The sequence below is a fragment of a genome (assembly GCF_019968985.1).
Source record: "MAG: Porospora cf. gigantea B chromosome Unknown PgB_NODE_14_length_79105_cov_124.187, whole genome shotgun sequence".
NCBI classification, from domain to species: domain Eukaryota; phylum Apicomplexa; class Conoidasida; order Eugregarinorida; family Porosporidae; genus Porospora; species Porospora cf. gigantea B.
Genome location: NW_027178685.1, coordinates 1 through 19,971, shown reverse-complemented (window position 1 = coordinate 19,971; position 19,971 = coordinate 1). Strand labels below are relative to the sequence as shown.

General features: G+C 55.5%; 13 protein-coding genes across 21 annotated transcripts; 8 read left to right on the top strand and 5 right to left on the bottom strand.

The window, feature by feature from the left end:
* Positions 1-210: 210 nt before the first annotated feature.
* On the bottom strand, positions 211-1,971 carry KVP17_003622 (uncharacterized protein; the record flags this gene model as incomplete). The annotated part of the gene is made up of 1 exon (XM_068521154.1): positions 211-1,971. One exon carries the CDS (start codon positions 1,969-1,971, stop codon positions 211-213), a length of 1,761 nt encoding a protein of 586 aa, XP_068378485.1.
* Positions 1,972-2,224: 253 nt separating this feature from the next.
* Positions 2,225-2,818, top strand: KVP17_003634 (uncharacterized protein; the record flags this gene model as incomplete). The annotated part of the gene is made up of 1 exon (XM_068521175.1): positions 2,225-2,818. One exon carries the CDS (start codon positions 2,225-2,227, stop codon positions 2,816-2,818), a length of 594 nt encoding a protein of 197 aa, XP_068378504.1.
* A 24-nt stretch (positions 2,819-2,842) lies between these two features.
* Positions 2,843-3,205, top strand: KVP17_003605 (uncharacterized protein; the record flags this gene model as incomplete). Its single annotated transcript, XM_068521109.1, has 1 exon — positions 2,843-3,205. One exon carries the CDS (start codon positions 2,843-2,845, stop codon positions 3,203-3,205), a length of 363 nt encoding a protein of 120 aa, XP_068378441.1.
* Positions 3,206-3,266: 61 nt separating this feature from the next.
* KVP17_003631 (uncharacterized protein) lies at positions 3,267-3,806 on the top strand (the record flags this gene model as incomplete). The annotated part of the gene is made up of 1 exon (XM_068521170.1): positions 3,267-3,806. The coding sequence occupies one exon, from the start codon at positions 3,267-3,269 to the stop codon at positions 3,804-3,806; it is 540 nt and encodes a 179-aa protein (XP_068378500.1).
* Positions 3,807-3,930: 124 nt separating this feature from the next.
* KVP17_003625 (uncharacterized protein) lies at positions 3,931-4,866 on the top strand (the record flags this gene model as incomplete). Its single annotated transcript, XM_068521160.1, has 1 exon — positions 3,931-4,866. The coding sequence occupies one exon, from the start codon at positions 3,931-3,933 to the stop codon at positions 4,864-4,866; it is 936 nt and encodes a 311-aa protein (XP_068378490.1).
* A 24-nt stretch (positions 4,867-4,890) lies between these two features.
* KVP17_003640 (uncharacterized protein) lies at positions 4,891-6,297 on the bottom strand (the record flags this gene model as incomplete). The annotated part of the gene is made up of 1 exon (XM_068521183.1): positions 4,891-6,297. The coding sequence occupies one exon, from the start codon at positions 6,295-6,297 to the stop codon at positions 4,891-4,893; it is 1,407 nt and encodes a 468-aa protein (XP_068378512.1).
* Positions 6,298-6,507: 210 nt separating this feature from the next.
* On the top strand, positions 6,508-7,972 carry KVP17_003619 (uncharacterized protein; the record flags this gene model as incomplete). Of its 2 annotated transcripts, none has more annotated exons than XM_068521147.1 (2): positions 6,508-6,849; positions 6,878-7,972. In XM_068521147.1, the coding sequence occupies 2 exons, from the start codon at positions 6,508-6,510 to the stop codon at positions 7,970-7,972; spliced, it is 1,437 nt and encodes a 478-aa protein (XP_068378478.1).
* A 5-nt stretch (positions 7,973-7,977) lies between these two features.
* Positions 7,978-11,570, bottom strand: KVP17_003616 (uncharacterized protein; the record flags this gene model as incomplete). Of its 5 annotated transcripts, XM_068521139.1 has the most annotated exons (7): positions 7,978-8,141; positions 8,168-8,340; positions 8,369-9,032; positions 9,059-9,818; positions 9,845-9,916; positions 9,943-10,856; positions 10,883-11,570. In XM_068521139.1, 7 exons carry the CDS (start codon positions 11,568-11,570, stop codon positions 7,978-7,980), a joined length of 3,435 nt encoding a protein of 1,144 aa, XP_068378470.1. The 5 variants fall into 5 exon arrangements, with proteins under 5 accessions (XP_068378470.1, XP_068378468.1, XP_068378469.1 ...); XM_068521137.1 differs by lacking the exons at positions 7,978-8,141; positions 8,168-8,340; positions 9,059-9,818; ... (1 more) ...; positions 9,943-10,856; positions 10,883-11,570 and having other exon boundaries at positions 8,365-8,931; XM_068521138.1 differs by lacking the exons at positions 7,978-8,141; positions 8,168-8,340; positions 9,845-9,916; positions 9,943-10,856; positions 10,883-11,570 and having other exon boundaries at positions 9,003-9,803.
* A 1,082-nt stretch (positions 11,571-12,652) lies between these two features.
* On the top strand, positions 12,653-14,005 carry KVP17_003623 (uncharacterized protein; the record flags this gene model as incomplete). Its single annotated transcript, XM_068521156.1, has 1 exon — positions 12,653-14,005. The coding sequence occupies one exon, from the start codon at positions 12,653-12,655 to the stop codon at positions 14,003-14,005; it is 1,353 nt and encodes a 450-aa protein (XP_068378486.1).
* Positions 14,006-14,193: 188 nt separating this feature from the next.
* KVP17_003630 (uncharacterized protein) lies at positions 14,194-15,273 on the bottom strand (the record flags this gene model as incomplete). Its single annotated transcript, XM_068521169.1, has 1 exon — positions 14,194-15,273. One exon carries the CDS (start codon positions 15,271-15,273, stop codon positions 14,194-14,196), a length of 1,080 nt encoding a protein of 359 aa, XP_068378499.1.
* Positions 15,274-15,292: 19 nt separating this feature from the next.
* KVP17_003636 (uncharacterized protein) lies at positions 15,293-15,925 on the bottom strand (the record flags this gene model as incomplete). The annotated part of the gene is made up of 1 exon (XM_068521178.1): positions 15,293-15,925. The coding sequence occupies one exon, from the start codon at positions 15,923-15,925 to the stop codon at positions 15,293-15,295; it is 633 nt and encodes a 210-aa protein (XP_068378507.1).
* A 130-nt stretch (positions 15,926-16,055) lies between these two features.
* KVP17_003628 (uncharacterized protein) lies at positions 16,056-17,277 on the top strand (the record flags this gene model as incomplete). 3 transcript variants are annotated; one of them, XM_068521165.1, is made up of 3 exons in its annotated part: positions 16,056-16,318; positions 16,347-16,611; positions 16,636-17,277. In XM_068521165.1, the coding sequence occupies 3 exons, from the start codon at positions 16,056-16,058 to the stop codon at positions 17,275-17,277; spliced, it is 1,170 nt and encodes a 389-aa protein (XP_068378495.1). The 3 variants fall into 3 exon arrangements, with proteins under 3 accessions (XP_068378495.1, XP_068378496.1, XP_068378494.1); XM_068521166.1 differs by lacking the exons at positions 16,347-16,611; positions 16,636-17,277 and having other exon boundaries at positions 16,056-16,322; XM_068521164.1 differs by lacking the exons at positions 16,056-16,318; positions 16,347-16,611 and having other exon boundaries at positions 16,666-17,277.
* A 79-nt stretch (positions 17,278-17,356) lies between these two features.
* On the top strand, positions 17,357-19,971 carry KVP17_003610 (uncharacterized protein; the record flags this gene model as incomplete). 2 transcript variants are annotated; one of them, XM_068521121.1, is made up of 2 exons in its annotated part: positions 17,357-18,812; positions 18,841-19,971. In XM_068521121.1, coding segments are annotated over 2 exons (2,587 nt in total), but the record flags the coding sequence as incomplete, so codon positions are not given.

Below are 19,971 nucleotides of genomic sequence, written 5' to 3'. Positions count from 1 at the left end.
CGGACTCTACAGTGCTACCATCACCGAAAGGAACCTCTGCGGGTACACTTTCAACGCCAAGAGACACTGCTTCGAGTCTGGGAAGCAGGTCGTTGAGGAGGGTGCCACGTTGACGTTTCATGTGGAATCGTTCCAATTCGGAGCCACAGGCGAAGGCGTGACCATCGAGGGGAAGCATACCGCAATGGATCGTGTGATAGGAGTTAACAATCACTGCTCGAGTTGAGTCTTCAGACAATATTGCCAGCCCTGGAAGGAACCCGCCTTTGCATGGGCCACGAACTCACGAAGCACGCCGTCTATTCGCTGCTTGACTTCTCGCCAGTGACAACTGCCTTCGTGCACGAACCCGTTTTTGGCCATGTTAGGAAGCAGCCAGTCCGGGACGTTGAGAACGCAGGTCACTGGAGGAAGGTCGTAGACACCCGAGTCACCCAGTTGACGAATGCGGTCTGGGTCGCCGTGTAGCGGCACCTCTAGCCGGGATATTAACCTATCTTGGTGGTACAGTAGCACTCCCGATTCAAGAAGCCCATTGTCTTCCACATCGGAGGGAAGCCCCAGCACGGCCGCTGCACGGCCCGGGTTCAGGAACCCAATCAGTCCTACGCACTGGAGATTAAGGTCGCCGCCTTGGAAGATGTTAGCGACCTCCACTGAGTGGTGCAGGGTGTTCTTCAATACTCGGTATAGCCCGCCAGCGAACCCTGAATCGTCTGAGCCCTCCTCCTCAGGCACGGACAGAGCTACGCCAGCAAGGCTAAGAACGCACTTTTTGTGCAGGCGAGCCCAAAACAGGAAGGTGGCTAAACACCCGTCCAACCCATCCTCCGGCTTCGTCCAGAACGGAAAGGTCTTGGGTAGAAAGCCGCGCGCTGCGTCGGCCACCATGACTTTGCGGCCGCAACTCTCTTCAGTCCACTTTTCCCACCTCAGGTCGCTGGCCTTGACGGCTGTCTTTCCGTCTGTAAAGGCTTCGTGGTGTATACGGCCGGTATTCTCATCCACCGCTAAGCCAGGGAAGTCGTCCCTCAAATCGTAGAGGATCACCCGAGTGCCGCATTCGGACCTTAGAGCCTGTATCTGAGCAGCAAGAGCAGCAGGGCTCCTATATGAAGAGTATTGCATGATCAGTTTCTGAGTTTGCCGATGATTGACGGCTGGGAACCCGTTGGTCATCAACACGCGGTCAGGCAGCTGCCACACTACTGCTGGTGCAATCAGCTGGTTGGAATGAACATGTCCCATGAGGGGTAGACTACACATGCCCATGCCAATCATCTGCTCCGTTTGCGTGATCAGCAGGCTTCCCAAACCTAGACGTGCGAAGGCGATCTTAAAGCCGAGTCCATATCGCCAGGGCTTCGTCTTCACGTCTGTAGGTTTGAATCCAGCAATCTGCTTCAAACAGCTGTGGAATTCCTTGAAGGACAGCCCTGTGCCGTTGTCCTGAATGGAGATCTCAACTCGTCCTTCAGGGTCAATAGCCAGATCTATGTCCACTCTAGACGCACTGACCCATGGCTGGCAAGCGTTGTCGAGGGCGTGTCCCAGCGCCATAAACGGAGACGTACACGACCCGGCAAGGCCCCAGAAAACTCCAGGCGACGGTGTACACGATTCCATCCACACCGGTACACGTCGTATGTGATCTGTCATGGCCAGACAGGAGTAGTGTACACGACTACTGTCCACGGCGACCTGCTGCTCGTCCTTCTTGCAAACCTTGCGTGGTGGCTCAACGGGGTCTGTAGAGTCTAGTCCATCCCGGAGCTGGCTCATGATATCGTAGAGCTGCTGGCTGCCGATGATCTGGCCGACATAGTTATAGAATTTCGTTAGGGGTATATCGTTGTTCAGAAAGTCGTTCAAGGCCTGCCGTAGCTGCGCTCGCTGTTCGCCGGTGGTGACCTTTTCGTCCGCGAGGTAATGGCACAACCCAAAGACAGATGGGTGTCTAGACGCAGCCATTTCGTTAGAAAATGCAGAATTCATTTATGGGCGTAAGACTCATCTTTGCTCTCTACCCTCGTGGGGCTCCTGCCAGGTTTGTGTTATCTCGGCAAGCTTCATTTCGGATTATCGATGCGAGCCCCGCGGAGTTGCCTGCCAGCCGGACTCTAGACGTGTGCGCGGGCTACCGTTGCTCATTAACGAATCCTCAACGGTGTGGCGCTTCTTTTTCCAGTGTACACTGAAGGAAGAAAGAAATCTCGATTTCCAGATGTCGATGTGGGTCGAGAGTGAGATATCGAGCGGTTCACAAGACTCACTGGCACAAGCCCTCGAATCTCGCGATAAATCGCGAGTGCGAGCCGTACTCGCCGATCCCTCAGTGTCTTACGCCGACATCGTAGGACATCTCTCAAGCATCGACCAGCTCGACAGTTTCAACTTCGTAGTGGCGGAGCTGGCCAAGAACCAGTCGTCCGTAGTGACCCCACACATAGTCGAGGCGTGGACAGTTGTGCCGCTGAGTTGCTGTTGGAGAGTTCTACAAGCAGCGCATACATGGACTGGAATTCTGATGGGCTGCCCGCAGAGCGTGGTTGATGCGCACTGTCCTGATGCCCCTGCTCTCAGCCAAGTTCTTGGTCTGGCAAGCGTAGTCCTGACCTCTCGCATGGACGCCCTAAGGATGACCAAAGAGAACCAAGGCCTGGTACAAGGACTAAGCGACCTGTGTGTAGGCGTTTTGGACGGCAGCACACATCTCACTCGGTGGTCAGGTTTGCTGAGCAACTTAGACAAGGTGGGATCTGCCGACGACACAAGTCAAGATGCTTTGTGGTTAAAGTTGACATCCTTTTCTAAATGAACCGAGAAATCCTGATTTTCCACCATGGCGTCGAAAGCTTCTATGATCAATCGCCCAGACGCGTTCTCCGTTGTGGAGACGCCGGCGGGGAAAGCTAAAATCGAGAGCCAGAATGATCACAGGTCGCCGTCATGTACGATATTCACCATCTATGTGGAGGATCACACCCTTGGGAACCTGATGCGATGTCAGTTGATGAGAGATCCGGATGTGGTGTTTGCTGGTTACCGCAATCCACATCCTCTGGAGAACGTCATTGAGATCCGCATCCAGACCAACGGGACAAAGTCGCCCCACCGAGCTCTCTCCGAGTGCGTCACTCTTCTGAAAGCTGAAACAGAGAGCTTGCAAAAACAATTTAAAGACGAGATGAAGATGCTCGCGTAAATCGTAAACCGGACAATGTGGGCCATGACTGTGGATCTGTATGGAAACACCGATACTCAAAATGAAGCTCATACACTCAGTTGTCCTTGCCATTGCAACCGCTACTCGACTGGTCCAGTGGATCAAGAGCGGTGCAGTGCCAAACAGACTCTCCATGACTCGTCAGCTGATACTGAAGGAGATCAAAACGGTTCAATCCTTGATGGCGGACTCCAAATTCACTGCCGTCTTCTTGCCCTCTAACGCTGCGTGGTCGCGACATCGTCGAGAGTACGATACTTTATCGAAAGGGGGCGTCTTGACTCAGGATTTCCTGATGGAAGGAGCCTTGGAGGTGCCCCGTCAGGGGGGTATTCAGAGCATCTTGCGATTCGCACGGAGTAATGATGGTGTGGTGTATTCCATGTTAGGATCAGGGTACTACTTCGTGGACGGCAGAACCGCTTGCCTGGCTCGTTTGAACAGGAAATACCAGTACGAAGCGGACCGAACTCGCTGTGTGCGCTTCTCGCTGTTGGATGTGGATCTGCGAGACGCCGACGTCTTCGTCATAGACGACGTCGTATTCTCCGACAATCTCGAAGATCAACTTAAGCGTTGATGTTTCCGTCTTTAAAGAATTAGCAGCTAGTCCGATAATTGAAAGACACTGTTAGTTGATACGCTTCTACAGCGAGTGGTGGGTGTGGGGCCGCCAGTGTCCGATTTCGGAGAAATCAGTTGGGATGCTGGACCGACTCCCAGCGGTGGTAGTGCACGGCATTCTGGGCTTCCTTGAGTACTCCTACTCTTATGATCGATGTCGCACAGCGAACCGTTTGCGGATGCTGAGCAAAGCTGTCGCCATACTTCTACATCAATACCCGTGTTATAAGTCGCGCTGCCTTCGGGGCGTCCCCCCAGAGAGGAGGTCTCTTTGTCGGGTCGTAACCGTGACGGAACCCTCGCCAGTACTAGAGTGTGTCGAGGAGCTCAAAGTCGCGTGTGCCGACGGCGTAGGTTGGTTGCCGGAAAAGCATCCGAATCTAACTTTTCTAGCAGCGTCCAAAGCGACGCCTCTGAGTCACCCACTTCCGGAATACATCACTCACCTGGATGCGGAGTTGGAGGCCCCAGAGCAACTGAAAGTGCTTGCGACAACTCTCCCGTTGACCAGATTACGATGGTTGCAGCTGAGCCTAGAATTTGAGCCCGACTTGGCCCTGGAAGCAGGGATGCTTCCAGACACGCTATGTACGCTAGTCTTGTACAGCTTCTACGTCCGTGTGAAGTCTTTGCCTGAGGGGCTCCGGAACCTCACACTCAAGGCGCTGGACTTCAGGATCGACTCATACCCTCCACTGGTGTCATGCCGGATGGAGGTCTGGGCCTACCAGGGGGCTCCTTTGCCGAACACGTTGAGGCGACTGAAGCTTGTGCAGATGGGAGAGGCTGAGTTCCCAGCAGCTCCCTTCGGTCTACAGCATTTAGAAGTCGACCTGGTGAGATGCCCTCCTGCGTGGTGGTTTCCCGGCTCATTGCGTGTGCTAGACGTGTGGTGTCGTCCATGGTCCAGTCCCAGTGAAGGATATGTGAACGATGTGCGAGAGGCGTGTCCTGCTCTGACAAGGTTTACTTTGAGGGGAGAGGCTATGATAACCAGGCAGGTGATAAGTCAATGAACAAGGTTTAACTTTGAACAAAAACTAGGTCGTGGCTGCTCTTCCAAAACTGCTGAAACTGCTCTCGGTTTCCGAGTGAACTGCGACGCTCGCAACGTCTTCCTTGTTTGCGGACAGTGACTTGTCCATTTGGATGGCGAAGGTCTCAGCTTCTTCCCGAGCTTTGTCAAAGGATCCGAAAAAACGGGGATCGAAAGTGCGGCAGCCTCCATGCCGCTCAACCTTGAATACCTGCTCCGCTGGACACCAGGTTGACCACTTGGATACTCTGGAATCCTCTCCTGAAAAGCTGTCTCTCCACTCCACAGCGATATCCAACGCCACTCTACCAAGATCACACTCATAAAAAAAGTGTACCTCCCTAACTCCATTGTGCATGAGACTGGCTGTCCAGCACGTCCCCAATGATGGACTCCTCCAGTTTCGCGTGATGCCTAACGGCACTGGTTCCAAGGGCAACGCCTCCAGCGGAGGCTCAGATTTGACGAAGTTTCGCGTGGTGCCTAGAGACTCATCTTCAGGGGCAGACTCTTGTGTAACCTCCGTGAGAGACCACAATGCATCTGGAGAACTCCAGACAGGACTTCCGTTCGAGCTCGGGCTGTAGCTGATAGCCTGCACAGCCGGAGTTGGCTGGCGGCGCGGCTTTTGCCAAAGTGGCTGTATGATGTCCCGGTCGTCCAGGACACGCGGTCTCTTCGAAGAACTCTGATTTTTGCTTCCTGAGGCACGCTCAGGACAATCAGACGACCTCTCAGAGGATTCATAGAAAAGATGCCGGGGACGGCCCTGACGTTTCTTTGTCGCCGCGCGTGACCGACGAGGTTCGCCGGTCGAAGACCTGAGGGGAACATGGGAGGAGGGCTGAGTGGGCCTTTCAGCGGAGCTCCTGACAGCGCGCTTCGCCGCTGTATTTCGCGGAAGGCGGTCCTTATCCGCGCAAACCGCCGCCTCCAAGAACCCACTTGATCCAGCTTGCGCAGCCACTTTCCTCACGCGGCTTAGCCACCTGACTGCCTGGTCGTAAGCGTATTGTCCGTGCTCCCGCGTTGTAAAGAGTCTCGACAAAACCTCGCCCTTGACTGGCCAGCTTCCGCGCCAGGCACCCACGCTATCTAGATACACGAGCGAGGAACAAGGGCCGCTGGAGGAGTCCGAATCGCTGGCTGTGCTCTCCAGAAAATGAGTCTGAGCTGGGTGATACGCCTCTCGCAGACCCTCGCACCATCGACGAGCTAAACGAACAGAGTCGTTCAGACCGTATTTCCTGACTGAGAAAAGCTTCCTCCGTCCATCTGCGGTCTCCGCTCGCCACGATAGGTCCTTCGAGAGCCAGGTCAACCGAGTTCCGTCTTTGGTTGGATACCTGTTTCTGTAATCTTGCGCTGACTCTTCGGTTTCCTCTGATTCAGAAGACGACCAAGACCGCATTGCGTGGGATAATGAGTGAGAAAGACAACATTTTCGTCAGTTGAGACGTCTGTCGAGGGTAAAACGGCGATGAACAAGTACGGCGTTCTACCCTGGGCCGGGCCCGGCATAATGACAAAGATGATGAAATATACCCTGGGGCCCGACAATAATGGTAATCCTCTCTCGTGACTGATTTTCACCCTTTTGTTTGATAATCAAAGTCAAAAAATGAACTCAGTTCCCGTTAACGTACTGGGCCACCGATACGTGGTGCAGGAGGAGAAGGGGTGCGGCTCATATGGAACGGTGTTCGCGATGAAGAGGAGCGTATGCACCAAAGCCCATTGCACCTGCCCCCCGCCTCTACTGGCTCTGAAGGTGTTCGACAGCTCCGAAGGCAGCGGCGAGGGCTTGTGTCAAACGACGCTAAGGGAGACTCATGCCATGCTAGCCCTGAAACACGAAAACGTTATGCCCATTACCCATATGTGCTGGGACTTGAAGTGGCCCGGAGTGGGAAGACGGTTTGGCATGGCCATGCCTCTGATGGAGGGCAATTTAAAGGACTTGGTGTGTAACCAACGGCCCAGTCATCCAGATGAACGCAAGAGCTCGCACGGAGTTCCGAACACAAAGTACCCCCCTGTCGCAGGCATACGTCGAGTTTACCAAAAAGGTATCCGCGCAGATCATCAATGGTATGGCTGCCTGCCACGCGAATGACATCGCCCATCGCGATCTGAAGCCACAGAATATCCTGTGGTCCGGCACTGTGACAGATCCTGTCATCCGCATCGGAGATTTCGGGTTGGCACGCTTTATGCGTGAAGACACCCTCCGAGACCCAGACAGCAAAACTCACAGCGGAACGATTCAAACGTTGTGGTATCGAGCGCCTGAAGTGATTTTCGGCGCTTCACAGCACACTCTAGCCGTGGATCTGTGGTCACTCGGTCTTATTATTGCTGAGATGTACAATTTTTCTGCTCGAGGGTACCCCGATCCTCTGATTCCCGAGAGCTCTGAGATCTCGTATCTGTTTAAATGTTTGGATTACTTCGGTTATCCCACTGACGAGGCGGACCTGGAAAAATTCACGGCTAAGGACAAGTATGGGAAGCGAATGCTTCCCTATTTCAACACCCTGCTTCCCAAGTTGAAGGGCGGCAAGTTGAAGACCAAAATGCCACACGCAGATGGCAACCTGCTTGACCTCCTTGACAAGATGTTTCAGTGGAATCCAGAGAAGCGTGGTGAGATACAAAGGTATCTACTGCACCCGTGGTTTGACTCCATCCGTGAGTACGTTGATAATCTACAGGACTTCATAGCGTTAGGGCCAAGGGAGGAGCTAATGCGGTCAGTCAAGCTAGTCATGTCGCAATCCGTTCAACGACAAGAAGGGCTAGCGATGAAGCAGCAGGAGGCGCGTTTGAAACAGACGCACATTCATGATTTCGCGGTCAGCCGTCCAGAGGACGAGACTCAGGAGAAGGAAGAGCCGAATCCGGAGAAGGAAAACGCATCTCCGACCGCTAAATGCAATGAGGAGGCAGAGCCCCGCCTGAAGAAACTTCGGGCTCAGCAAAAGCGAAAGCGGTCTCGGGAAGACGAGGGTCCTGATCAGCAAAAGCGCAAGCGGTCTCGGGAGGAGGAGGGCGCTGACAAACAGGTAAAACGGCCGCGAGTGTGAAATGTTTAAGAATCGAAGCCCAATCGTTCTCTAGATACGTGAATCTCGCGTTCCCTGCGAGACAGATCCACGAAACGACTGTAGACCTGAGTATCGCTGCCGTCAGGCCTCACCGGACAGATGATATTGGAGCATGCTAGGGCGATGGAGGGGGTCACGTCCATATGATCTGTCAATCACAAAGTCCTGCCTCACTCATGACGCAGTGGACACAGACGCGTCGCACACCGTTCAGCTGGAGTTGAACGGCCCTTAGGTCAGCAGCCAACCGCAGGCACGTCTCCTGATCATGAACGATGCAGACGTCACAGAGCTTTCCGCCGTTCTCAATATCTCCCGCTGAGGAATGCGACGAACAGGTTCGGCATCTGCGTCGATGTTGCGACCAGCCCTCACGGCCTGTTCAGGGTTTTCTTGGCGAAGGAGAGAATGCTCTGCGAACTGCGGGCGGCTTTCAGCTCTGCAGCCACTTCAGTGAGCTCAGATTTCACAGAGGATTTTTTGGTGACGCTCTTCACTTGTCGTGTGGTAGGGGTCGAGTGTTCGTGGATGTACCTCTTCTCAGTGCAACGCTTCTGAATGAAACCCGTCACATTGAAGCCGCTCGGCAACGGAGTTGTCCGCAGGAAGACTCTCACGGCTGGAGGTGGGCCCAAGGGCAGAAGGTGCAGGACACGACGTAGAGGCCCTCCCAGGGCGGTGCCGAGGTAGTACGTCATGTCAAGATGGTGTGACGGGGCCAGAGCCTCTTGTGCCCTGAGGAACCTGTCATGGCAGGCCAACGTGAACATCTCGGACGCTGTAGCCTCTTTAGGAAACCCGGCCTCCATTGTACAGGGGCTTCGGGGGTAGAACCCCTCCAAGACACGGTCAGGATAGAGGGCCTGCTCGGCCAGAGAGCACTGCGGGCCTCGACGTACGCAGATGACGTAGGGAATTCGGGAAGGCAGTTGGTGCATGCGGTACTCGGATGACCGTTGTATGACGGCCGATAAGTGGGGCGGTAGGCTTCCCACTGTTCCGGCACCGCTCAGAACATTCTGCAGGCTGCGGTATCGGTCTGTGTGCGGAAGCTGTGCGCCTCACTTAAGTCGCGTAGCTCTCGATTGAATACGAAGCATGACAGGGGCAACCGACCCGCCAGTGCCTCATGGCAGAGGCTCTTCAGTCGGTCCAGTGCGCTTTCCAGGTGCGCGGTCTCGAAGAGTGCGGTGAAAACGTCCTGGAGACCATTGTGAACCAAGGGGCACTGGTCAACCCTAATTGCTTCCACCCCTTTGTATTCCATTTCGGGGTGGCGGCAACCTGACTCGTACTTCAGGCCCATATACCGCTTCTTCGTCAACAACGCGCAGGGGTTGTACACCTTTTCGAAGATCAGTCGTATCGGGCTGATCAATCGGCTCGTGATGACTCTTGCAATCTGCTGTCCAATGGCGATCGCCTTGCCTGTGGGTCTGCCTGGAAGGAGGACGAAGACAGAGTCAGTGTCGCCGTACACCACCTTACATGGCTGCCACTGCGTCTCGGCCTCGATCCACTGGATTGTCTGCAGGAGCAGCTGACGTGCTGTTTGCACAATGGAGTCCGCTACGTCGGCGCAAGGCATCCTTCCAGTGCATGAGGCCCCAGCGTAGCCATAGGTGGCGTTGGCCATCATCTTCAATGCGAATTGCACATCACCCAACGTCGCCTTGGTATATGGGTCCGCAGTGAGACCCATCTGCGCCTTTACGGAGATGCGCGTCGCCACCACCTCGGCTATCAGCTGCGGCAGCACCCCTCTGCGAACTGAAGGCGTCACGAATACGTGACTAGAAGGGGACACCATCACGGACTGTGCCGCCTGTGACCAGACTCCCAGCCCCTTACCTCGCGGAGCTCTAGGAGGCCAGGTTTGTAGTTCTCGAGGACTCCAAGCTGGCCGCCGCGGGCGAAATCCAGCTGTGTCACGCAAAGTTGCACCTCACGTGAGTCTTTCCCAGGCAAGTCGAGAAGCAGTAGTTGTAGGCGACTATGATGGAAGGGTAGAGGGATTGGTAGTCCAGCACTGCCACAGGTTCGAAGTAGATGCGAGAGGCAGGCTCCAGTACCATGGGAGTGGCCGCCATTGCTGGTTGATTAGTCACTTGCTGCTTGGTGGGAGACAGTAGAAGGTAACCTTGGCGGTGAGCCGCGCGAAGCAACATGGCCTCGACCCGCCACTGCGTTCCCCGAGTCAGAATGGACTCCGGGTCGATCCCAAAGACGCGTCCCATTTGGGTGTGCTGCGCTATAACACCAGTCACGCGCGCAATCTCTCGCTGTATGAAGCACAGCCGCAAGCGATAGGCCACGCAGGCATGTCGATAGCGGAAGGGTACGCGGAGCCAGGGGGACATGCAACAATCTGAGAAATGGGGTGTCTCCCACCCTAGTACTCGCCGGGAAACGGCTTGCAGGTCGTAGGAGGGCAACTTGATGTGCTTTTTGGCCAGTACGTCCACGTGCAGCACCAGTCGGCCAGAGAGCTGGCGTGAACCGTAGACACGGGTCAAGGAAGGGAGGTACGGGCCCATCCCCAGCACCTCCGCCCGGGACGCCAGCCAAAGCCATCCTTGGCGTTTGGTGTAGTCCACCAGGAGGGCTGGGTCTAAATGGCGCACTAACTGTGTCAGGCACTCAAAGAGCTGCGTCTCGCAGGCTGCATGGAGATGAACTGGCCTCGAGGGGAAGTCCAGCAGCGCCGAGAACGACTCCGAATGCCAACTCGCCTCGTTGGAGACCTGGATGGTCACGGAGGTGCTGAGTGCCCAGCGGTCATCGTCCAAGACCAGTGCTACGAGAGCAACTGAATCATTGGCCGGATCGAACTCTGTGAAGGGAGATATGCCCTCTAAGGGCGCTGTGTTCGGGCACTCTCGGGCCCACCTCTAGGGCCCGTACGGCATTGGAACGTCATATGCAGCGAGAGGCCCACCAGTGAGCTGGAGTTCCGGTATTCCCCGTACGGGCGAGGTGGAGAGGCTCTGGTTTGTAGTTGCGGCGGCGACTTGAAGAACGTCAGCGCCACGGGGTTGACGACCAAAAGCCGAATCTTCTCATTCATCTCCAGAACTCGGGGTGCGCCAGACATTCGGCGCAAATGTCCAATCCTGGACGTCAGTAAGCCCGGCCACAACTGCAGTAAAGCCTGAGGGTTCTGCAGCGTCCGACAATCTGCCATGAGGCGCCTGACGACCGGTATGATCGGTCTGGCTGACTGGAAGCTAGAGGGATCCGAGGAGAAAGCGCCTTCGGCGAGTAGTTTTGGAGCTCCGTCCGAAGACTCATCAGAAGATTCAGTCTCCGGCTCCTCATCTGTAGATCGAGCCTCGTCGGTAGAGGGTGCATACATTGCCTCGCTGGGAAGCGGTTGCATGCAGGCTATTTGCGACAGCACTTCGGCTGTGGATAGTCGCCGCTTCGGCTGGGTTTGGGTGACGACTGGACTCCGCGGCCGTTGGGACTCCAGCAGCTCGACCAGGCACTGGCTGGAATCCGCGGCCTCGTCCAACGAATGGACTCGATTCAGCCAATCATCACGCGCATCGCGAAGGTAAGATGGCCAGTCGTCCATTAGAGTCTGTTCTTGCTTTACGCCGTCCAGAACTGCTTAGTCCTCCAGGTATGCCTCACCGGCCAACAAGAAGTCATTGGTTCTTGAGGGAACCATGCGCCGAATATCGTTCTCTGGTCGTTTCGGCCACAGGAGCGACAGCGCAGGAGCCGCCTTGAACATGGGGTTGCCTTCGCAGCGCCTGCTGAAGCGTCTGCCGCGCTCTCACCGGTTTAGCAACTGGCTCGCACACACGTGAACGTCGAGGTCACTGTGTTTGGCGGGAACCCTCTTCTCGCCTGTAAGTATCACGTCGCAGGTCCAGTCGGAACAGGCCTCGAGCCAGTCTGGGGTCATCTGAGCTTTGGCGGAGTTGTTCTGCATCGATCACGTGGCTGGTGCTAGGGTTTAGAAACGCAGGCCTGGGAAGCACTCGGGCTGGGGCTGCACGAGTAACTGGATACGCAAAGGACGCGCCGGAGCAGTAGACCCAGTCGCACATTCGGATGCCCGTCTCCACCAGCGACGCAAGGAAGAAGGGGATGTGAGCGTGGAACACGGGAATTCCGAGCTGTTCGGCAAGCGCAGACGCCAGAAGTCGCACAAGAGACGGATGAGAGACGGAGACTCGGATGAAACGACTGGGCTTGCTGTTGAAACCATAGAGCGACTTTCTGAGGACCGGCTCTAATGACAGAACAGCCGGTCGTGTACCTTCCCGCGCCACTCCTTCCAGAAACGTTACAGTTTGAGAGTAGTACTTTTCATTGTGTTGGATAATCTAGCCTCTCACCGTTGAGAACAGATTTACCACCAACCGCGAAGTAAAAGTGAGGCCGGAGTCCGTGCACCGTTACCGCTGCTGTCTGACCAGAGGCCGACACCCCAAAAAACCGCAGACAAGGAGCTCTTCTGATAGGCTGCGGCACCCGCCACCCTTCCGACTGCTGGTCCGTGACGTCCAGCTCAGTGAACGGCAACAGCGTCTCCTCGTACGACAACGGTTTGAAAGCAAAAACACACCCCAGAGCTGCTACCTGGGCCTCGATAGTCATTGAATAATTGAAAACAACACCCCCAACAATGCAGATTATTGCACATATATGCCCGACAGTGCAGTTCTTACAGGCGACTCAGCGCCAGCAGAGGCGGCCGACAATTTTATCGCTGGACAGAGTTTCCTGCGTGACGGCAAGGCGGCCGAGGGAGACGTCCAGTCTGTCAAGGAGTTAGCCGAGCGGCTGAATATCAACTTCGCAGAAGAGCTCGAACAGCCCCCACGGCGCCACCGGAACGGGGACCCTATCGACACCGATGCGCTTGCAGAGGAAGCGCCGCAGCAAGCCAAGGTGGACGGTCCCGAAAATGTTGCGCTTGATGAGGAGGTTCCTCTGAATGATGCAGTGAAGGAGGTGCTTTCCGATATGGCCGCGAATGAGGCCGCGGATTCTGCTGTATTGTCCGATTCTGCAGCGAAGGAGGAGGCGCATTCTGCAGCGAAGGAGGAGGCGCATTCTGCAGCGAAGGAGGAGGCGGATTCTGCAGCGAAGGAGGAGGCGGATCCTATAGCGGAGGAGAAGGCGGATTCTGCAGGGAAGGAGGTGCTCTCCGATATGGCCGCGAATGAGGAGCCGGATTCTGCTGTAAAGGAGGTTCTCTCCGACAAGGCAGTGAATGAGGAGGCTCGGAATGAGCCGGGTGCAGTGAAGGAGGTGCTCTCCGATGAGGCCGTGAATGAGGAGACAGATTCAGCTGTACTGTCCTACAAGGCAGTGAATGAGGAGGTTCTGCTCTCCGATAAGGCCGCAAATGAGGAGGCGGATTCTGCTGCAAAGGAGGTTCTCTTCGACAAGGCAGTGAATGAGGAGGCTCGTAATGAGGAGGCTCCGACTGAGCCGGATGCTGCAGTGAAGGAGTCGGAAACTGGCGTGAAGAACGCCGTGAGCGTTCATGACGATCGTGATGGCGGGAAGCCGGACGCTCTCGGCGTTGAGGGCCCTCCATTAGATCTCGTCCGGCAGATCGTTGATCAGCACGAAGATGAGGTGGTGTCCCATGTGGACGCCAATACCGCCGTGCAGCAAGCTGATGAGCGTCGCGAGGAGCTTCCGGTCGTACAGTCTGGCAAGGACTCCAATTTGCGCCAGGATCTTTTTTTCCCTGATACGCCACATTCGCAGACATTTTTTACTCCAGAACTCAATAATTTTCAGGACGTCAACGACATTAAAGGAGGCTTTGAGGGAGCGTATTTGGCCCCTGCCCAGGCCCAGCCGTGGGAGGTGAAGGAGGAAAGCCCAGGTAACCTCCGAGCCGAGAGCGGTGGCAGTCCGATGGTTGCCATCGCAGGATTATCCCTTGTAGGAGTGTTTGGTGTATTCGCTCTGAGGAAGTGCTTGGTAAAGCGGCCGGACCTAGACTCTATTGCGCCACTTGCAGACCACAAGTCTGCCTAGCGATAGTGTTTTAATTTTACGGGGTAACGTCTGAGACTACCTACTCATTGATCTGTCTGGTTTATTCCGTTAACGAACGAGATGTCGACTTTTAGTTACAGTGCAGTGGAATCCACCGTGGTTTTAAAGGGACCCTCTGCGTGAAACAGCAGGGACAATTGGTTTGTCTAAAAATACGCGAGGTCGTTTCATAGGAGAATCGAACCGGAATCATCAGTATCCACAATTTTATGGGGCAACACCGTGGTGTCCCTCAACACGACGCCTTCTCCCAGGCGTACATCCTCGCCTAGGACACACTCCACGTTATTCCACCCGGCGAGTTTACAGTTCCAGCCGATCACGCTGTTGCGGATGAAGCTTCCTGCGCCCACACTCGCGTCGGCGAACAGAAGCGAGCTCTGAATGCGACACGCAGCCTTCACGTTGACACCAGGTCCCACCACTACGTCGGGGCCAATCACGGAGCCAGGCGCGATGGAGGCAGAGGGGTCGACCAGGCAGTGGCCTAGGAAGCGCACACCCGAACGTTGACACTCCTCCAGAAGCCCTCGGTGGGCGTCAGAAGCAAGCTTCTGCTTCATGCCTAGGATAAGGTCACGTGGCCGTCCTAGGTCTGCCCAGAATCCTCGAAGTGGAAATGTGAAAAGCGCCTTATCTCGCGCCATCTCAGGAAAGACTACCCGTTCAATAGACGTAGGCTTCAACTCGATTCGGCCGAGCACAGAGAGGTTGAGTACATACACGCCAGCGTTAATGTCATCTCCCACGAATTGTTGCGGCTTTTCCACAAAGGACTCCACACAGTTTTGTAGGTCAGTGCAGATTACCCCGTAATGTTGTGGCTGGTCGACCTTCGTGGTGAGGATGGTACCTTCACGCCCGTGGCTTCGGTGGAACCTGAGCATCTGGGCTAGGGGGAAGTCACACGTGATGTCCGAATTGCAAACGAAGAAGTCGTTGCATTCGCCTTCCATGAGGATGCTTTCAGCATTCTTAATCGGACCTGCAGTTCCCAGCGGTTTGTCCTCCTTACAACACGTAATAGAGATGCCATACCTTTCCTGCATCCTGTCTATCTCGGCCTGGAGTTCTTCCGCCTTGTAAGCGACAGCAAATATGACGTGGTCGACGCCAGCATCAGCCAGTGCTCGCACCTGGTGCTCCACAATAGGAAGGTTGCAGAAAGGCACCAACGGTTTGGGCTTGGAGAAGGTGAAAGGTCGCAGACGCGTACCATATCCGCCGACAAGAATGATTGCCTTCATTTCAAATATGGATTTTCTTTTAGAATCCGTAGTCTTGTTCCACGAAAGCAGACAAGCGCTTGGCTGCGTCCACCGGCTCCGCCGGAGGTGAGTCGAGTTTATCTCTCTGCGACATGCTAACCTTCACAGTGCGGACCATGCGCTGGCGAGCGCCAGTTACCTGATCGATAAAAGCATCGTCCAGCATGGTTACCATATGTATCGGTGGTGGTTCGGGGTTCAACGTTTTCGCAATCTGTTCCTCTTCCTTCTCTGCGGCTTCTTTCTCCTTCTGGTTATCCATCCACACCGCAAGTCGCTCGACTGCTCTGGCGTGTCGCACTCGTCGTCCATACAGATCTCGACAGGAGTCGAAGTTCGTGGTCTTCTTCTTGCCACCTTTTTGACCTTTCAGCAGAGACCCGAAGCCTCCCTTGCCACCTGGTAATCGACCACGGATCTCAACTCGGAGGTGCTGGTATTCTTGGTCGACAGCTGACCAAGTCGTCTCGTGCCGCCCGTTGATGGACAGGTAGCACCGATCCAAGAAATCTGCCGACTCCGGGCAAGCCATCGCCACAGCGTGTCTAACGGTGTTGGCCGAAAGACATTCCCCAGGGTCTGGAACCCAGGCGGACCTGTATCCAGACGGTAGGTAGATGTCGAGCTGCATCAGGTAAAATACACAATTAATTTGGCACAATAATCCATCACGGACTTAGGCGCGATTCAAGATTTAGTCCCCAACATTTGAATGTGAAGAAAAATGCTCACGTTTTTACGAAATCACTGTATTTCTGACGATGTCTGACGAGTGTCTCGCGCCTAGCTGCACTCAGCACACGCAGGACCTCTTGAAGGAGAACGCACAGCTACGCCGACATCTTCGCGCGATGCAGCAGTCGATGCGAGGTATCATGCTGCAGCTGCAGGCACAAATGTCCGCGTTACCGTTGGACACGGTATACTCACTGGACAAGTTCGACGACTTCTACCCGTCGACTGTCTCCAGCGAAGACGGAATGGTCAGAGAGGTGCAGCTGGAGTCCAAATCTTCAGACTTAGGGTGACGCTGTTGGGGGTGAAGCATTCAGATTGGAACTGTCGCGTGACCAGCTCCGGCGCCTGGTTGCCTTGCGTGATTTGGACCGGGGTGATGAGGTATTTCAACGGCACGTGGACGCAGTGCCTGACACCATCAGAGACAGTCTGGGCCTGCAACATATTGACGAGACTATGATGTCTAAGCTGCATATGAAGACGCTCTGGAGCAGAGCCATCCTCGAGACCTGGCAACAGAATGGGCGTATGCCCAACGGAGTAGACCCGATGGACCTTCTCAAGCTGGGTGATGCGTGTGTGTGAAGGCATGTTTAATCTCAGCCCCCACTAAACCTCGAAATTCAGAATCAGATGTCAGTGCAGAACCCTGAGGTGACTACTGAAGAACACTACGATCCGGAAGAGGAAGTTACTGCGGGTGCCTGGAACCTGCCTTCCGTTCATGTCTCTGCAGTTGACGTTAAAACCGGAGAAGAGGAAGAGGAAGTGGTGTGGAAGCAGCGATCGAAACTCTACCGCTGGGCCAAGGAGGCTGACCCTCCTGAATGGAAGGAGCGGGGTCTGGGCGAATCGAAGCTACTCAGGCACAAGGTTACGAATAAAATCCGCTTCCTCTTGCGCCAAGAAAAGTCGCTGAAGGTCGTAGCGAACTTCTATGTCCACGACAAGGAGAACTTCTGTAAGCTAACCCTGAACTCGGGCAGCGAGAAGATCTGGGTCTGGACCTCGCCCACCTTAACGGATGAAGGAGATACCATTGTCGAGCAATTCGCCTTGAAGTTCGGGACTGTTGAGGCTGCAGCCCTTTTCAAGGTAGAGTTTGAGAAGGCAGCAAAACACAACGCCTCTGAATTGTCTGAGGAGGAAAAGGCTGAGGAAAAGGCGGAGGAAAAGGCTGAGGAGAAGGCTGAGGAGAAGGCTGAGGAGAAGGCTGAGGAGAAGGCTGAGGAGAAAGCTGAGTAGATGTTGAGGAGAAACAGGAAATACTGAACAATGAATGATCTTTGCCTTCGCTGACCAGTAAACCTTCTTTTCTGTGAAAATGCTCTCCTGGGTGCAGGAGCACTTTGAGAAGGGCGATGTCTCCCTGGTTAGGAATGTTTGTGTCCTGGCGCACGTAGACCATGGGAAAACGACGCTGTGCGACCATCTTCTGGCATCCAACGCCATCATCAGCGACCGCAGTGCGGGGCAGATAAAGTACCTTGACCACCGGGAGGACGAGCAAGAGAGGTTTATCACGATGAAGGCGGCTACGGTGCATCTGCGGCACACACCGTCAGGTCCTCCTCGCCAGCCTCACCTAATCTCTGTGGTGGATTCCCCCGGACATGTCGACTTCTCGTCAGAGGTGTCGGCGGCTGCGCGGCTGACTGACGGCGCTTTCCTGTTGGTAGACGCTATAGAGGGGATCTGCCCTCAGACTCGCCAAGTGGCGAGGCAGGCGTGGGCGGAGCGGTGTCGACTGGCACTCATCATAAACAAGGTGGATCGTCTATTTTTTGAGCTGGAACTGGACGCTGAACAGGCGGCTCAGCGGATCAACCTCCTCATCCGGGACGTGAACGTCATGCTTGCCCTGCTAGTGCTCTTTGACGAAGAGAACGAGGCTCCTGCCGTTAGCCTGGCCGATGGATCTGTCATCTTGGCCTCAGCAACACAAGGGTGGGCCTTTGACCCAAGACGTTTCGTGGATTTCGCCCTGACACGCATGAAGTTACCGCTGAGTGCGCGTGACAGGATCCTCCCCTGTCTGGAAGGGGCATGGACGTTCAACCGCGAGTCCAAGCGCATCGAGAAACTGAAGAGCGACTCCTCTCGGCAGACCCTCTTCACACAGTTCGTCTTCGCGCCGCTATGGCACATCCTGGCTGCGGACGGCGACAGATCCAAACTGGACCGGCTGGCGGCGAGTCTCGGCGACGTCAGCTTCAGAGGAACCAAGAGCTCCGATCTGCTGCGCGCGTGGGTCCCACTGTCAAGGACAGTTTTGGATGCCGCGGTTCGCTGCATGCCCAGCCCCGTCGACTCTGCCCCCTTGCGGGTCCCCGCGCTGTGTCCGAAGATCCAGCCGGGTTCAACCCTCGAACGAGGTCTCCTGTCATGTGCTGTGGATGCGGCCCCTATAGTTTACGTGGCGAAGTTCGTGGACGCCGACCTCGCACGACTGACGCTGGTGGGTGATCGTAGGCCTGATGGTGGCTCGGACTGCCTCGCACTTGCTCGCGTTTTCTCCGGCACAGTCGTCACGGGTACCGAGCTCCACGTGTGCGGCTCCTTACGCCAGGAGAAGGACGACGCCGTCGTGAAGACGTCTGTGTCTGGCCAGAGGGAAGTGGTGAAGGTGCTTGCGATGTACCTTGTGATGGGACGAGATCTGACCCTCGTTAAAAAAGCCCCTGCGGGTCATATCGTCGCCCTGCACCTGACTCAAAATGCGAACATCGGCAACACCCTCAGCTGGATCAGCTCTCTAAATAGTTCTCGACATCGCCACAGTAAGCGAGGGTGACCTTCCGCATACAGACTTGTCGCTGTCGTTTTTCGACAGAGCGATCACACTGTCAGATGAGGCCGACACTCCTGCCTTCGTCTCCCCCTACAGAGCTGCAGGTGCCAGTGATATACTATCAGTTATCGTGGAGCCTGAGGACGCGTCTCATATGCAAGAGTTGCTGCAAGGCCTGGGACTGCTCTACCGTTGTGATCCCTCCGTCACAGTTAGTGTCACGGAGCATGGCGAGTTCCAGCTTGGCTGCTGTGGGGAGGTCCATCTAGAAAAGTGCATCGGTGACCTCGAGCACCTGTACGCGCTGGTGCCAATCAGGGTGAGTCCTCCATACGTTAGCTTCCGCGAGACGATTGTCGATCCATCGTTGGTTCCGGACGAGAGGACCCACCTCAAAAACAAGATAACGGACTCGACTGTGGACCACTTGGAGCGGATTTCTGACCGGATCCCGTTCCCGCCGTGGGGATCTTCAAGCCGAAGGGCGCGCCGCGACGACCTCCCCACCGGAACCGTCTGCGGCGTTACCAGCGACAAGCGCAGCCAGGTGTGGCTCCGCGCAGAGATGATGCGGCCTGAAGCGCTGGCCTGGCTTAGCGAACAGACGAATTCTCTGAATCTCGCCAAAGCCAGCGCTTCCGCTCTGGCGGAGATCTCTGCGACTTTCTTGGAGCACCAAACGCTGGACCCACAAACATTTTCCGTTTGGTTCTTGACGAGCGACAACAAGGGAATGGTCAACGCTCTGGTCTGGAGGAAGCGAGCTGGTGTGCCTTCAGATTATTCTTTCGTGGCGCCCACTGCAGGTTCTGCAACTGACTGCCTGGCGCCGTTCGTGAGCATGGGCTTCCAGAAAGCCATGACGCACGGACCTCTAGCCAACGAAATCGTACGAGGTGTTGTCATAGTTATTGAGGACCTGCTGGTTCCTTCAGAGACCGAGACACAAGCGGACGAGGACAGCGAGTTCAGCTGCAATACTTCAATGCACAAAGAGACGCGCTCCACTCTGAACAGCTCAGCTCCCTACGGTCCACAGGGCGGCCAGCTCACCAGCGCCACTCTGGAGGCATGTCGCGAAGCCATCCTACGGCGAGGCCTGGTGAGGCTTTTCGAGCCCATTCTACGACTGGACATGCACTGCCATC